A 14164-nucleotide genomic window follows, 5' to 3' on the forward strand; every position below is an offset into this window, starting at 1 on the left:
GTGGTCAGTTTACTAACACACCTTGCTTTAAAAGCCAAGGCAGGTTAGGCTCTTGCAAAGTAAATGAATAAATGTACAGCCAGGTGACGAGAAATGCAATACAGCTTTCCCTAGCCAGAATGGTGAGGGAAGGTGGGAGTTGTGGGACTACATACATCTGCAGAACATGAGGTGAGTGAAGGTTGGTGATGCGTGAAGTCAGGGAAGCCCTAATGGTCCAAGCAGTAGAGTCCACACCTTTCTGTCAAGCAGACTCTGTCCTCCTGTCATGTTGGTCTGTGGGCTATTCCTCCCGCTCCTAAGGAAGGTATGCCTTTGAGAAAACAGCAGCTGTGGGAGGACCCACCTTGGGCATGGCCAGACCCCTTTGAAGTTGCCCTGCAGCCGGTTTAGCTTTTCACAGAAGTGAGCGGAGCTAGGCTTCCCCAGTTTCTCCCATTCCTTTATGATGAGGCTTTTGAGGCTGCAAGGGAAAGGCACACCTCGGCTCTGGCAGAGGTGCTGGGAAGGCTAAGGCTGGACCCACTATATTATCCGCCATGGATGTGCTGGCATCCCCCTGCCCCTCTGAGCGCTTTCTTAGCTGGAGGGTTTCTATGCTAATAGCTTTGGGAAGGCTTCCTGGGAGAATAGGCTACGCTGGGTGGCTACTCACTGAGCTCTGCTTCAGAGAGCTTTTCAGGTCCCAAGGAGTGATGACCTGGAATGGGGCCAACTACTGGCTCCTAGTCAAGGTGACTGGATCTGGATTCCCTCCTGATTTCCCTACTGGGATAGAAGTAGTCAGAACAGAGGTGCTGGGGTTGCATCTGGCTGATGTGGACTTCCTGCTGCAAGGCTGGCAGCTATGGCACTGGCTATGGGGAGAGCGGGAACGGTGATAAGGAACTTGAGAATGCCTGAAGTGGGACCTGCTGCAGCCGCCTGTTCTGCTCTGCTCCTTGGCGCTGAGCTTTCAACCAACCGATCAAGGCTGCATAGTTCTTCCCCAAAGAGCAGATGTGGGGGTCATTTGCTAATATTGATCTTGTAAGAGCTGATCCAGCAGCCTCTCCCTCCAAGGGCATGTTTGCATTTCCAGAGGCTGTATCCATTGCTGAAGTCCCTTTGAAGGGGCCAAAGCGGAGAAAAACTCCTTCGACGTAATCCAGCTGCCTGAGGGTTCGGGGGAGTTGAAAGCAGTGGGCTTAGCCTCTGGAGCCTCCTGGGAGGATGCCTGCCCAACACAAGGTAAGGGCTGTAGCCCCTGAAAAGCAAAGACTTCCTTCTCCCTTGTTTCTTTTTTGAAAAGAGCCCTTGTATGGTCTCTCCTGCGTGTATCGGGAGCTGCTAAAGAACCTGCCAATGGGCCCGGAGGCCAACTGGGGATTGTGAGGGGAAGCCCCGCCCCGCCCTCTGAAGAGTCCTAGCTACAAGCACCAGAGGCGGCCTTTTCCCAAACTAACCTCTCCAGTTTCCATTTAACCCGGACGTTGTTTTTATAACTCCCTTTCCTGATTGGTGGGTCCTCTCGTCATCTTTCTTTGCCTTTTGTTCCTTCTGTGAGTCATTTCCGCTTAACCCCAGGTTTTTCTCCCTCAACCCTACCACCACCACAGTTTAACCGGTGTTTTCTGCTGTGGGTCTTTAAGGCTTGGCTGGTGACGTCAGTACCGGAGGCGACGCCGCGAAGAAGGCGGAAGTAGTGGTCGGGGTCACGTGACAGAAACAGTGCCTTTCCCTCCCTCCCCCTCTTCTTCTTGCCCGCGAGCCCCGCTGAGCTGAGGAGGGTGACAGTGGAGAGGTCCCCCCTTCTCCTCCTCCCCCCAGGGTGGGTGACGTTGAGGGGGGGGAGGTTGTAACGGTCTTGGCGCAAGCCGCCACCTCCCCCCCAGAGAGAAGGTGGAGGGGTCGGGATGGCTGCGGCGGCAACAGCAGCACCGGGAGGGAGCGGGGCGGGGGCAGGAACGCAAGAAGAGGAGGAGCACGAAGTGGTTCGCGTGCGGGTCAAGGTGAGTGACCCTGCGGGGAACGGGGTCAAAGGTCAGAGGTGGATGCCCGGTGGACGTTCAGAGGAGATGACGATTGGGTCAGCCTAAAGAGCACCTATTAGGGACCTGGGCAAGTGATGTCACAGGGACCTGCAAGAGACTAGGTTACGTCAGTATGTTGGAGTGGCTATACAGAATATGGTGTGTTGGTGTTCTTCTACATACACGCATGCAACTATGTATAAAATAAATTCATACAGCATTTGATTCAAATTGGGTTCTACCAGTGGGATAGGGACTCAAAAGAGCCATAATTTGTGTCGGAATGAACAAGGTACCTAGTGTAAAACAGTGGTCGGAGCAGGAGTGGGGAACCTGTGCCCTTTGAAAGGATGATGATGTTTATTCGATTTCTTAACTGCCTTTTACTGTGAGGTCTATTGTGAGGAAGTGGTTAGAGTGTTGGACTAGGATCATGGGGACAGGGTTCGAATCCCCACTTTGTCATGCAGCTTGCTAGGAGACTTTGGGGCAGTCCCTGCCTCTCAGCCTAACCTACCCCACAGGGGTGTCATGAGGATAAAATAGAAAGGGGGAGAAACGCCACCTTGAGCTCCTTGGAGGAAAAGTGGTATACAAATATAATAATAAATAAAACAATTTTAAAATTCAATATTTAAAACAAAACATTACAATCTAGAGAGTAGGGTGGTTCCTAAAATATATATCTCAGTTGTCAAAGGCCAGGGTAAAGAGATGCATCTTCAGCATACTACAAAAACTATATAATGAAGGTACCAGACGCATCTCTGTCGGGAAAAAATTCCACAACTTAGGGGCTGCCCTAAACAGATCATTCTGTCCCTCTTCCCTGCACCAAACTTATGAGGGTGATGGAATTACCAAAAGGACAACCTCTGCTGATCTTAACACCTGAAAGGGTCTGTAGGGAAGGAGGTGGTCTTTCAGATATGCAACTGGACTGCAGTTTCTATCATCTCTTGACTGTTGGCCATGCTAGCAGAGGATGATGGAGGGGTTGAGGTCCAACAGCTTCTGAAGAGCTACATGTTTCTCCATCTCTGGGTTAGAGCATGTAGAAAAGCAGAGTCAAATTCTTATTCTGCCATTGAACTTACTGGTCTTGCACAAGTAATTGGCTTAGTTCAGACATCATACCAAGTTGTAGCTAATGGTAACTGTAGGGTTGTATACAACAGTGTCACTCATCTGACAGTAGGGCTTCAGTTAACTGAACGGGGAGGTAAGAAATTTTTGGTGATTTCCTCCACCCACTGCAGCTCCCCATCCTCCCCCTAAATATGCTGTTAGTGAGTTGGGCCACTCCAGAGCATATTGACGGGGGCAGTACAGTGGGGAAAGCTAATAGCTGAAGATTGCTTCTCTCCCTGTTCTGTTGATAGAAGCCTTACTGTCTAGCAGCTGAGTGACACTTTTGGATGCAATTCATAATTAAGAAACTAGACTGTGGTTTAGTCATCTAAATGCACAGCAGGCAAGCCGTGTCTTTACTCTGTCCTGTCATCTTTTGTTTTCTAGCACTCAGCTTCATAACTTCAGTATTCCCATATTCACTCTTGCCTCAGTAGTGCAATTGCCCCTGGAAGCAGAGGAAAGGATAATGGTATGCTTCGACAATTGGGATGCAGTGTCAGATATTGGTTTGCAAACACACTTTACACCATGGTTTCATCTTCTGGCTTGCCAGGCTTGCAAACGATGGTTTGTCAGTTTTGACATCACACCAAGCTTCCTTAACATGGTTTAGTATGAAGTCTGAATTGAACGGCTGTCTCCCCAGCTTGACTTATCTTACATTGCTGTCTGCTAAAACATTGTGATTGGTCTCCTTAGTGAAAGGATATGGATGCAAACAATAAATAGGTTGTTACTGTTATGCATTTATTAGATACAGGTACAGAACGTAGGTCTGTAGAGACAGATCAATTTGCCTGCAGTGTTGAATGAGAATTCACACTTAGTGTTTTTATTACCCTAAGAAACGTTATCAAATTGCAGACTGGACAATCTGAGTATAAAATGTGCCATGAGAGAATGTGTCATAGATCAGTGGGTTACAGATGAGCAAAGTATTTTGCCAAACCATGGGGACAAAGTTGATAATAAAAATTATAGAAAGGAACAATGTCCCTGTCCCAAAACAGATTGTTTTGGTGGATTTACGTAGCTGGGAAGAAAAAGAGGTCAATCAAGCCTAGGTTTATCAGCTTGCCTTTATTTTAGGAAGTATCCGACTGAAGGCATTTCTCTTCCAAAGAAGAGATCACCTCCAAATCTGTGAGAGAGTGTTCTGAACTTACTCTCTTCTACATGATGAAATGAAACTTAGTTCCTTTGTAATATGGAAGACTGAGCACAATGCAATTTCTCCAGTTCTTCTAAAGGAGTGGTTCCCAAACTTTCCCCCCCATGTAACTCTTGAAAATTGAGAGAGAGAAATTGTGTAACTCCATTGACTTAAATGGAATTGCATCAGTTCATGGTCAGTGAACTATCCCCTTTATGTATTAACACACTGACAATAGAACAATTTGTTATTCCTGTCTTGCTGTCCTAGGGTAGGATTTATCCTTTGGTCTGTAAATCATCAGGTTTGTGTGTTTGATACATAAATAGTATTTAAAAAGTTGTTTTCACTGTGAGCAGAATGACTCCTTAGAACTTGGTATCGCTATGGTAGAAAAACGGGTGGAGGTTTGGAGCAGATCATTTTGTTTTTGTCAATAGGGAAATTAAGAGATGAGTTAAATACACACACACGGTCTCTGCTGTCTCCAGGTTATGGGGTCTGTCTAGCTGGGGTTGGGTCCTGCTAGGGTCCTGCTTACATTCTGTAATCCTTGCAGAAATGTGAAGGGTTTTTGCAGCCTGAGTTCCGTACTTTCGCAGTGGATCCGCAGATCACCTCATTGGACGTGTTGCAACACATTCTCATCAGGGCATTCGACCTCAATGGGTGAGTCTTGGGAACAAAGTAAGAAAGATGGAAATTGATAGTCCTGATTTTAGTTCCCATGCTACTTTTCTACTAAATTAAAGCAAATCCTGCAGCTGGTCAGTGAGGGTGGGATGAGATGGAGCTTCTGTTTTCTTATCTAGGAGAATGAGGACTTATGGGATGTGAGTAACAATGAGATGAGAACAGGAAGCTTGCATTTTTTTCTGATTGTGACATCACATCTTTGAATTTGATCCCATATTTAAAGGAGAGCATCCCATACCAAAGGATGTCCTTATCAGTAAGGAGGGGCTTCTGGGGAGGGAGAGTGTTACACTGGATCCTCAATCTTTTATCACTTCAAGTAAATAAAACTAGAAGAGTCTTCCTTTTCAAATTTTTAAACTGCTTGTCATTTCAGTAGGGATTCAAGGTTGCAGGAATAATTAAAACACACAGAATAAAATTGGACAAACTATTTTACTACCGTCCTCTTTTCTTTTTATAAGTAAACAGTTACTTCATGTGGACAGGGAGATGGGTGCACTTGCAGAAACAATCCAAATGTTAGCACAATAAGGTGATCATTCTGGATGGGACTCCACACTGTTAAGTCCTGCATAAGCCAGACCTGATCTGATTTTACCATATGTGTGTATTTGCTCATTACCCGGAGGTATCAATATAGCCTGTCTTCTATATAGGCAGTAGGAAGCAATTGTCCTGAGAGCCACTTATGAATCTTATTTTGGTGTGAAATACAGCATGCCTGCTTCATGTACAGTTATTTGTGATAAAGGCACATATATTTGTTCCACTATACATATGTACCATGGGAACCTGCTTCCCACATGTACATGTGGTGAATGAAACATTCATTCAGCACTTGTCACTGTATGCATGTAGTTTCCTACATTAAAAGAACATCCATGTAGATGCCATGCAACAAGAGGTTTCCAGTTTAATTGAGGGGGAGAAATGTGAGCATGTCTGTCTCTACTCACCTTAGGAAGAAGAATTTTACCATCAGCTATCTGGGCCGAGACAAGCAAGGCCAAGAATTGTACTTGTCATTGATATCAGACTGGGATCTGGGCATGGCCTTTGCTGGAGCCTCCAAGCCTTACTTGCAACTCAAGATAGACATCAAGCTCTCGGAGGATAGTGAGTAACATATGCTCCTCTATCTTGAACAAAAGAGCTGGCAGTCCCGGTTTCAGCACTTGCACCCCTTGGTTCCATCCTGTACCATTTACAAATTCTCACTTGGCTCCTTATGCTGTGGACATATCCATGGAATTAAGATCTCCGGTCTTCTCCATCAGTGTTGTTTTCTTATGTAGAAATGATAGCTAGTTGCTGCTGTAAAGAAAGGCATGATATGGATCACTCAGTGGTGACTTAGATACAACATAAAGCATAAGCTTACTGCAGATTCAGAGGAAAAAGTCTTAGGACTGAAGAGGAGGGATTGACTGTTTCCGCCCCCCCATACACCCTCCCATCTCTGGCTGTTGTATTGCTTGGTTCACTTTGGAACTCTGTTACCTTTTTGTAGAGTGCAGTTTGATCACTTCCATTTGCTTGTGGCATGCAAAAACCAAAACTCTGATTTGGACTTAGTGTATTCTGTGATTGCAAAACATGAGTACTTGCTTTTCAAAACAAATTTCTTAAGGTTTTTTTTGGTAAATATAGACTTGAAAACATTGGCAATGATTGGTCTCCAGCAGAGTTATGCAGAACAAGCAAAGACATGTAAATGTTTAATTTGCATTATCTATAGAGATCCTGGAACTCACCTTCACTTTGTGCTGATTTTTTTTTAAATGGGGAGTGCACAGCTTGATTATTTTATGTGTATCCTTTCTGTAGCGCTTCTCAACGTGTAGTGAGATTTGACCCTGTGGAATCATGGATGGGGGTGGTGGTAAGGGAATGGCAGATATTGGGCTTGAGGAGTTGGCTCATGTTGCCATATTCTCTTAGGCCCCCTGCTAGAAGACTGGGACATCATCAGCCCCAAGGATGTAATCAGTACCGACCTGCTGCTGGTGGAGAAGCGGTCTCTGGCAGCAGCAGCCCTGCCCTTCACCCAATCCATCATCTTCCAGGTAGGCCTAAGGGGATGAATAAATTCTGCTAGCTTAAAAAGGTAAAGGTGAAGGTGTCCCCGCACTTATAGTGCGAGTCGTTTCCGACTCTTAGGGTGACGTCTTGCGACGTTTACTAGACAGACCATATATATGGGGTGGGATTGCCAGTTCCTTCCCCGTCCTTTCTTTACCCCCCAGCATATGCCGGGTGCTCATTTTACCGACCACAGGTGGATGGAAGGCTGAGTGGACCTCGACCCCTTTTACCGGAGATTCGACTTCTTCCTTCCATTGGAATCGAACTCCGGCCATGAGCAGAGCTTCGGCTGCATTACCGCTGCTTAGCACCTTAGCTCCTTGGATGGAAAGAGGTAGAGGAGAGTGTTATGACATGTGCTCTTGGGAACCTGAATGTGTGCATTTGCCACCCTCATGTCCCATGAAACACACCTCCTTGAGAGGAGGGGATCTTTTGCTAGGGATAAAAACAAGCGCTTTGCCCTGAAATGTGCTTAAATGGTGTATATATTTAACCCAAGAAATGCAGGTCCAAACCAAAATAAAGCAAAGCTTGATTTTTATTGAGAGAAAGAGTAGGTAGGAAAGCATTACAGAATTACTTGGGTGCGTGGCAGCATTTATCATTAATATCCTAACCCATTCATAACTTTAAACTAAAGAAATCAAAGGACCCTATTACTATAAGAGGTGAAAGGTAAGAGAGAGATTACCTATCCTATGCCCTGAGTGGGCGGCTGAATACAGCTGAAGCTATGTGGAAGAGCTCTGATCCAAAACCAGGAAGGAATCTCTTGGTCTCAAGGTTTTGCACCGAGACCCAGAGTCTCCCCGGTTCTGTCCCTGCAGTCCTTGATGCGTTCCTTGAGAGTGTCGTACACGTGTGTCGAAGCTCTGGTGTTTCTCAGCCCCCCTTTCTCTTTCTTCCTCTCCTCCCTCCTTTTTTCTACCTTCAAGCCTCGGTTTTAAAATATTTTTTTCCTCTCTCCCCCTCCTGCCAAGGAGGGTATGAAAGTCTGGTGATGTTGTGTATGTGTGTGTGTATCTCTAACTGACCCTGAAAACTAAAGCTCCTAACAAACAATGGGATTCACTGTGAATGAGGGAAATTTGCCAAAGAACAAGATAACAATTATGCAGAACATTTATGCTGTAGCTTTAGTTTGTATCTTAATTTCTGCCCTTGTTACTCATCGCACAGAACCTCGTGGGAAAGCATAACCAGCCATACCATTAGGTGGGGGTGTGGGGTGGGAATTGTAGTTTAGCAGGCTCCATTGCCCTGCCTCGTAACAATCTCCCCCATTGGAAAGCATCTGTATATACTTATTCAGATGTCTTTTCACACCTTAGACTTCTTAGTCTTGCCCTTGGCTCTAATGCTTACTTCCCTCTGGTATATTTGTGCCATTTGGGATCGGATCCATATTACAAGGGCCATTAAGACAAAGACCAGAATTATTTGAAATATCAAAATCACCACAATGGGGTGCATTATAAGGGTTAAACCTCCTTTGGCGCCTTCTCCCCAGCCAAAGAGAGAATCCCACCATCTGTGTGCCCCTATCTTTTTAATCTTAGCTGCGATATTAGTGATTGCATGACAATCATGTGTTATCTGGAGTGTAGCTTGCTCTCCCATTTGTTTAACTGCTTCTAATTGTTTCTGTAACAGGATGAGAAAGTAACTTCTGGAGATCAACTAGGCCGTAACCTAATACAATGGGTTTGAGGTGTTGAAACAAATCTGGATTAACTAATATTCTCTGGATGGTCCATACAGGGACTTTAAATGAAAAATCACATCCTACTATTTCCTCAATACCACAAAAGCATCTATTGATATATCTTAACATAGGTTGTATATAATACTTATCAATAACAACATAATCACAAAATGTTCTAAGGCACATGCACCCATGTCCAGAATATACAATAGTTGAACTTGATTCATTTCTTAGCATGAAAGAGCAAGAAGATACATTAATCATTTTGAGAGAAAAGCAATCGTGATGGGATTCCAAACTATCATCTTCACAAACAAATCCTAGATTCTTATGGTGTTGACATCCTTTCACATTAATTGTTACCCATCTTGCATGCTTAATTATAGCCCACTGGTGCACTTCCTGGGCATAAAGAACTAAATCTTGATCTACAGTGATTCCCAATGGAATTACAGGATAAACAGTAATAATTTCAGATGCTTCTACCATTACAATAAACAATCTTAATGCATGATTTTGCCTATCATATGTGGCATTGACAAGGCTCCACCAATCTTCCAATTTTCTTTCCCCCTTGGACACCTGATGTCGAATTAAGGACCTAATTTCCCTGGGTATGAACCCACTATCTGTCATGTGAATAAGTTCCAAAGCCACTGTATGGGCCCAATTCTGCATTTGGGTGCATGTAATGGCCAAGGAAATATTCTGTTGTAAGGACTGCATCGTGTTTACCATGTCATGATTATCTTTTTCCATTCCCTGTTCCCACATTGGGAGTAAGCTTGCTATAATTTTAGGAGTTTCGGTAGCCTTATCCAGCGCCCTGTTGATAGGTTCTGTCATTTTACTTATTTCTTCAGTGGTATAATGCAATTTGTTGGCTAATATTTCAATATTGGTAGCATCTAGAAATGCAGCTCCAGTTCCCAGCCACCCTGACAAATCCCGCTTATTTCTCTTCCCATTCACTCCATCCCATAATTTAACCCAAATTAACCCTATTGCTCATCTCTAAATAGGATGCACAGACAGGGAATTCCTTTGCAATATTTAATTTCTCAAGTGAGACTACCACTTCCTTAAGTGCAGTCCCTGGTTTTATCAATAATTGCTGGGGGTGGTTTAATTTAATCACATGAGATCCAACAAGAGGGCTTCTCAAATGGCTTAATTCATTTACTTTTTCAATAAGAGGATTCAATATTATGATTTTCTTAAATGACAAACCTACTTCCAACCTATAAGACCCTGGTGTGCTATATTTCTCAATAATAGAAACATAACCTATTGACTTAAAAGGAATATGATGTTGTCCATAATGGCAGTACTTTTCCTGGATTGGCATTATCCAGTCTGGAGGACCAACAGTATGTATTTTGGTCACATCCATAAGGCCATTGAACCTCTTCCAGTGCGTTATAGTTCTGGGATATTCTTGCCCTTTTGATGAAATCAGGACAAGAGCCAGTTGTTCATCAGTGGTTCTTCTTTTCTTGGCACTTGCCATAAAAATTTGGAAGTGTAAAGGTGATCCCTCCCCCCAAGTGACCATAGAAATCCATAAAATGTTGCAAAATTCTTCATGTATCATGTCGCTGCCTTGGGACATTTCACCAAATCGTGGGGTGCAAGAAATCTTGGTATCAACAGAAGAATCATAGCAAAAATGAAAAATGAACTTGCTGCTTCTGGGGACCTTTGGTGCATTTAATTAATCGTGACTCCTCACAAGCTGCACTCTGTGAGACAGGTAGCTGATGGAGGATATCTTTTTCCAACTGTTCTCTCCTGGAAGCATTACTTAGTAACCCTGGAAATTGACAGGCCATCTCCACCTCTGGGTCCTGATAACAGATCCAAGCATTTGTGGGGATGGGCTCGATGCCAGTATTCTCCAGGACACCTGCTTTCCACTCTGCACGTGCTCCTAAGATTCCACATATCATCAACAGGATAGTGGGCATGTTCTGGTGCTTTAAGAAAATAACACAGAAATTATTCTTTTCCCTCCCCCTCCCATTTTTTTTTTCTAGATGCTATTTCTTCCATTCTGTAATGCGCAAGAATGGAAGATGAAATAGGTCACCTTACTGAGAAGCATTTGGAGGCTTTCCTTTCCATTGCTTCAACTGAGAACAGTGAAAATATTTCCTCCAGGGCTTTCCATTTTTCCCTTGAGGAATTTCCACCTGATATACTGCAGGACTAACTCTGTTTGTTATTCTTACCGGTCCTGCCCATTTGTGAGCCAAAGCATGTTCTTTGACTGAGAATTTTCGGTACATTACAGCTTGTCCTACCTCCCACAGACGAGGGTTACGAACCCACCCCAGTCTCTTATCCACTGCTTGTTGAGCCAGTCCCAGGTTTATGGCTGCTTGTTTATGGTATTTGGCCAATTCCTTGACCAAAGACTGCACCCATGCATCAGAAACAACCTTAGCTTCCCAGGAATTGGGCAGTTCTACTCCCACCCACCAGACTTCTGGCATTCTCATCTGCCTCCCTGTCATGATCTGAAAAGGAGAATACCCATGCACTGCTTTAGCACTGCGCATAGTCATTAGAATGAGGGGCAATTTGTCATCCCAATCCTTTCCTGATGCCTTAATCTGTTTGCGTAAGGAATCTTTCAACACCCTGTTAACGCGTTCGACGCCCCCTGAAGAGGCAGGATGTCGTGCAATATGATATCGTTGTTTGATCCCCAATGCCTTACATAATTGTTGCATAACCTCCCCTACAAAATGAGAGCCTAAATCTGAGTCTATGATCCTGGGCAAACCCCACCTGCTAAAAACATTATTAAATAATATTTTTGCAGTAGTGGCGGCAGTTGCATTTCTGCAGGGAATGGCTTCCACATATTTACTGAAAGCATCCACAATGACCAGACAAAAGCGATTTCCTCGGGTTGACGTTGGGAGTGGGCCAATGAAATCAATCTGCAATCTCTCCCATACCCCAGTTATTCTCTGATGTTGGATAGGAGCCTTAGTGCCTCCCTGATCTGCATTTACCATAGCACAAGAGAGACAGTTCTCACACCACTGATCTATATCCTTCTTCATTTGAGGCCACCACCCAGTATCCTTAACTCTAACTAGAGTATCTGCCTTGCCTTTGTGCCCCTGTTCGTGAATGAACTGTATAAGATCTCCCCGGGTAGTCTGGGGTACGATCCAATGTTTCCCTTGATTTTCACCCACAGCCCACCAAATGCCATCATGCTGTTCTATTTTCAATTTTCCTGTAGGATCCTTCCCCTGTTTCGCTAGCTCTTCTATCTCCTTATCTCCTTCCTGTAGTACAGCCAGATCTAACATAGTGACATCTATTCCCAACTGTTTCCCACGCGTGATTACAGCTGAGATGGGCTCCTTTCCTCCCCCTTCCTTTTGTGGAGGGCTGGGAACAGCAGCTTGCTTGGCTATAGAATCAGCTAGCTTGTTCCATTTTGCTGGTTCATCCCGTTTTTTAGAGTGGCCTGGGACATGAGCAATCCAAGTATCTGCCTGCCTGGATTGTATTAACTGTAATATGTGTTCCCACTTAGCTACGTGTGCTACTGGTTTCTCATCAGCTGTGACCATACCTCTGGTTTTCCAGATTGGGAGCCACACAGCTACAGCCCGCGCTACCCAGTCTGAATCAGTAAAAATAGCTAAGGGAGTGTCAGGGGGTTCCGCTTCCAACACTTCCAAGATTGCCTGTGTTTCTGCAGCTTGGGCCGAATGTGGAAGAGCAGGCCCACTCAGGATCTGGTTATCCTGCACACGTACTGCCCCAAACCCGGTCTTTGGCACCCCCCGTTCATAAAATGAGAAGCCATCGGTGTACCACATGGAAAGTCCTTCCTGTATTGCCACTGAGTATGATTTACCCCACTTTACTGGCCATTCCTCATATTTGGTAATAGGGAGAGGGCAAATATGTTCCTCCCCTTCTACCACCAACCCATATGGAACTGGGGGAACCTTGGTTTCTTTCTGAAAGCTAACTCCCCTATTTACCAATGCCAATGTCCACTGAGCGATCCTGGGATTACTAACTTGTCCATCCTGAATCTTCCCAGAAATGATGTACTTTAAGGGAGAATGTGTTGTCTGGACAATTACTTTAGCTCCACCTATGATGAACTCCCAGTGTTTTAGACTCCACACTAATGCCAGGCATGCCTTTTCACAAGGGCTGAACCCTTGTTCTACGTCATCCAGAGTTTTGGATGCATAGGCAATGACTCTTTTTGTTCCTACCTGTTCTTGCAACAAGGTGGCACCCACACAGGTTTCTGAAGTAGCCAATTGAATAATGAAGGGGACCTTGAGATCAGGGTATGCTAGAGCAGGAGCTGAGGCCACATCCTGCTTTAGTGTCCTAAAAGCCTCCCTTTGTTCTGTTCCCCATTCCCACTTTCTATCCTTCTTGAGCAATTTGTATAAGGGCTTGGCCTTTTCTGCAAACATTTCAATGAAATTGCGGGAAAAGTTTAAAGTTCCCAGCAAAGCCCTTAAAGAGTGCACATCTGTGGGAGCGGGAAGTTTTGACATTATCTCTACCCGTTGAGCATCAGGAGAATGTCCTTCTTCCCCTAAACAGACTCCAAGATATTTCACCTTGGTCGATACTAACTGAGCTTTTTCTCGACTAGCTTTGAACCCAGTGTCTTGTATGATGGAAAGCACTTCTCGTGTGATCTCCCTAGTTAAGTCCTCTGTGGGTGAATGGACCAAAACATCATCCACATAAGAAAGCACATGACTCTGTGATTCTGTTTTTAGCTTCTCCCACATGCGTGTCACATAGGAGTGGCAGATCGAAGGTGATGAATTGAACCCTTGAGGGGTCCGACTAAATGAAAATTGTTGCCCTTTGAAACTGAAAGCAAATTTGTACCAACAGCTTGGGTGCAATGGGATAGCAAAGAAAGCATTGGCCAAATCAATTACTGAAAACCAACGGGATCCTGCTGCCACGGCGGCCATTATTTCATTATATTTGGCCACTACTGGTGCAACAGGGGGAGTATAAGAATTCAAAATTCTATAATCCACTGTGAGACGGTAAGTGGGGGTGGAATCCGTGGTTTTTTTTAAGATGGGCCACAGGGGAGAGTTGCATAGTGACTGCATTTTTACTATCACCCCTTGCTCCAATAAGGCCTCAATGGTTTTCTGAATGCCTATTTCCGCCTGTATTGGGTATTTATACTGGCGTTGAGGGGGAGGATCAGCCCCTTCTATCAATACACTGGCTTCTACTTTTCCACACTCCGTTTTATTTTTGGTCCACACCTGTGGGAAATCCCGTATCCAAGGGTCTTCTTCCACCAAAGCCAGTGGCATGGGGCCTTAATGGCTGCACACCGTT

At 44.7% G+C, this 14164-nt stretch overlaps 2 protein-coding genes and 1 long non-coding RNA gene across 6 annotated transcripts in view; 1 reads left to right on the forward strand and 2 right to left on the reverse strand.

Annotated features, from left to right (window-relative positions):
• Positions 1–1686, reverse strand: part of LOC133379303 (uncharacterized) — a 10897-nt gene extending 9211 nt beyond the window's left edge. Inside the window, exon 1 of the long non-coding RNA XR_009761150.1 lies at positions 1446–1686. This is a non-coding gene — a long non-coding RNA (uncharacterized LOC133379303). The remainder of the gene's footprint in view (positions 1–1445) is intronic.
• Positions 1576–14164, forward strand: part of TBC1D25 (TBC1 domain family member 25) — a 26358-nt gene continuing 13769 nt past the window's right edge. For 2 of the 3 annotated variants that reach the window (XR_009761148.1, XM_061614292.1), the window contains exons 1-4: positions 1576–1991; positions 4859–4968; positions 5960–6114; positions 6940–7064. Coding sequence is in view for 2 of the 3 variants with exons in the window: in XM_061614292.1 (XP_061470276.1) it covers positions 1896–1991; positions 4859–4968; positions 5960–6114; positions 6940–7064 (486 nt within the window). In the remaining variant the exon portion in view is untranslated. Of the gene's footprint in view, positions 1992–3530; positions 3616–4858; positions 4969–5959; positions 6115–6939; positions 7065–14164 lie in introns of all 3 variants that reach the window. The other variant, XM_061614294.1, reaches the window with a different exon arrangement.
• LOC133379298 (uncharacterized) overlaps positions 7623–14164 on the reverse strand; it is a 12232-nt gene continuing 5690 nt past the window's right edge. For both annotated transcript variants that reach the window (XM_061614301.1, XM_061614300.1), the window contains exon 2: positions 7623–10767. In XM_061614301.1, coding sequence (XP_061470285.1) covers positions 8711–9637 — 927 coding nt within the window. In that variant the 5' untranslated portion in view covers positions 9638–10767 and the 3' untranslated portion in view covers positions 7623–8710. The remainder of the gene's footprint in view (positions 10768–14164) is intronic.

The sequence above is a fragment of the Rhineura floridana genome, chromosome 3 (genome assembly GCF_030035675.1).
Source record: "Rhineura floridana isolate rRhiFlo1 chromosome 3, rRhiFlo1.hap2, whole genome shotgun sequence".
Taxonomy (NCBI): domain Eukaryota; kingdom Metazoa; phylum Chordata; class Lepidosauria; order Squamata; family Rhineuridae; genus Rhineura; species Rhineura floridana.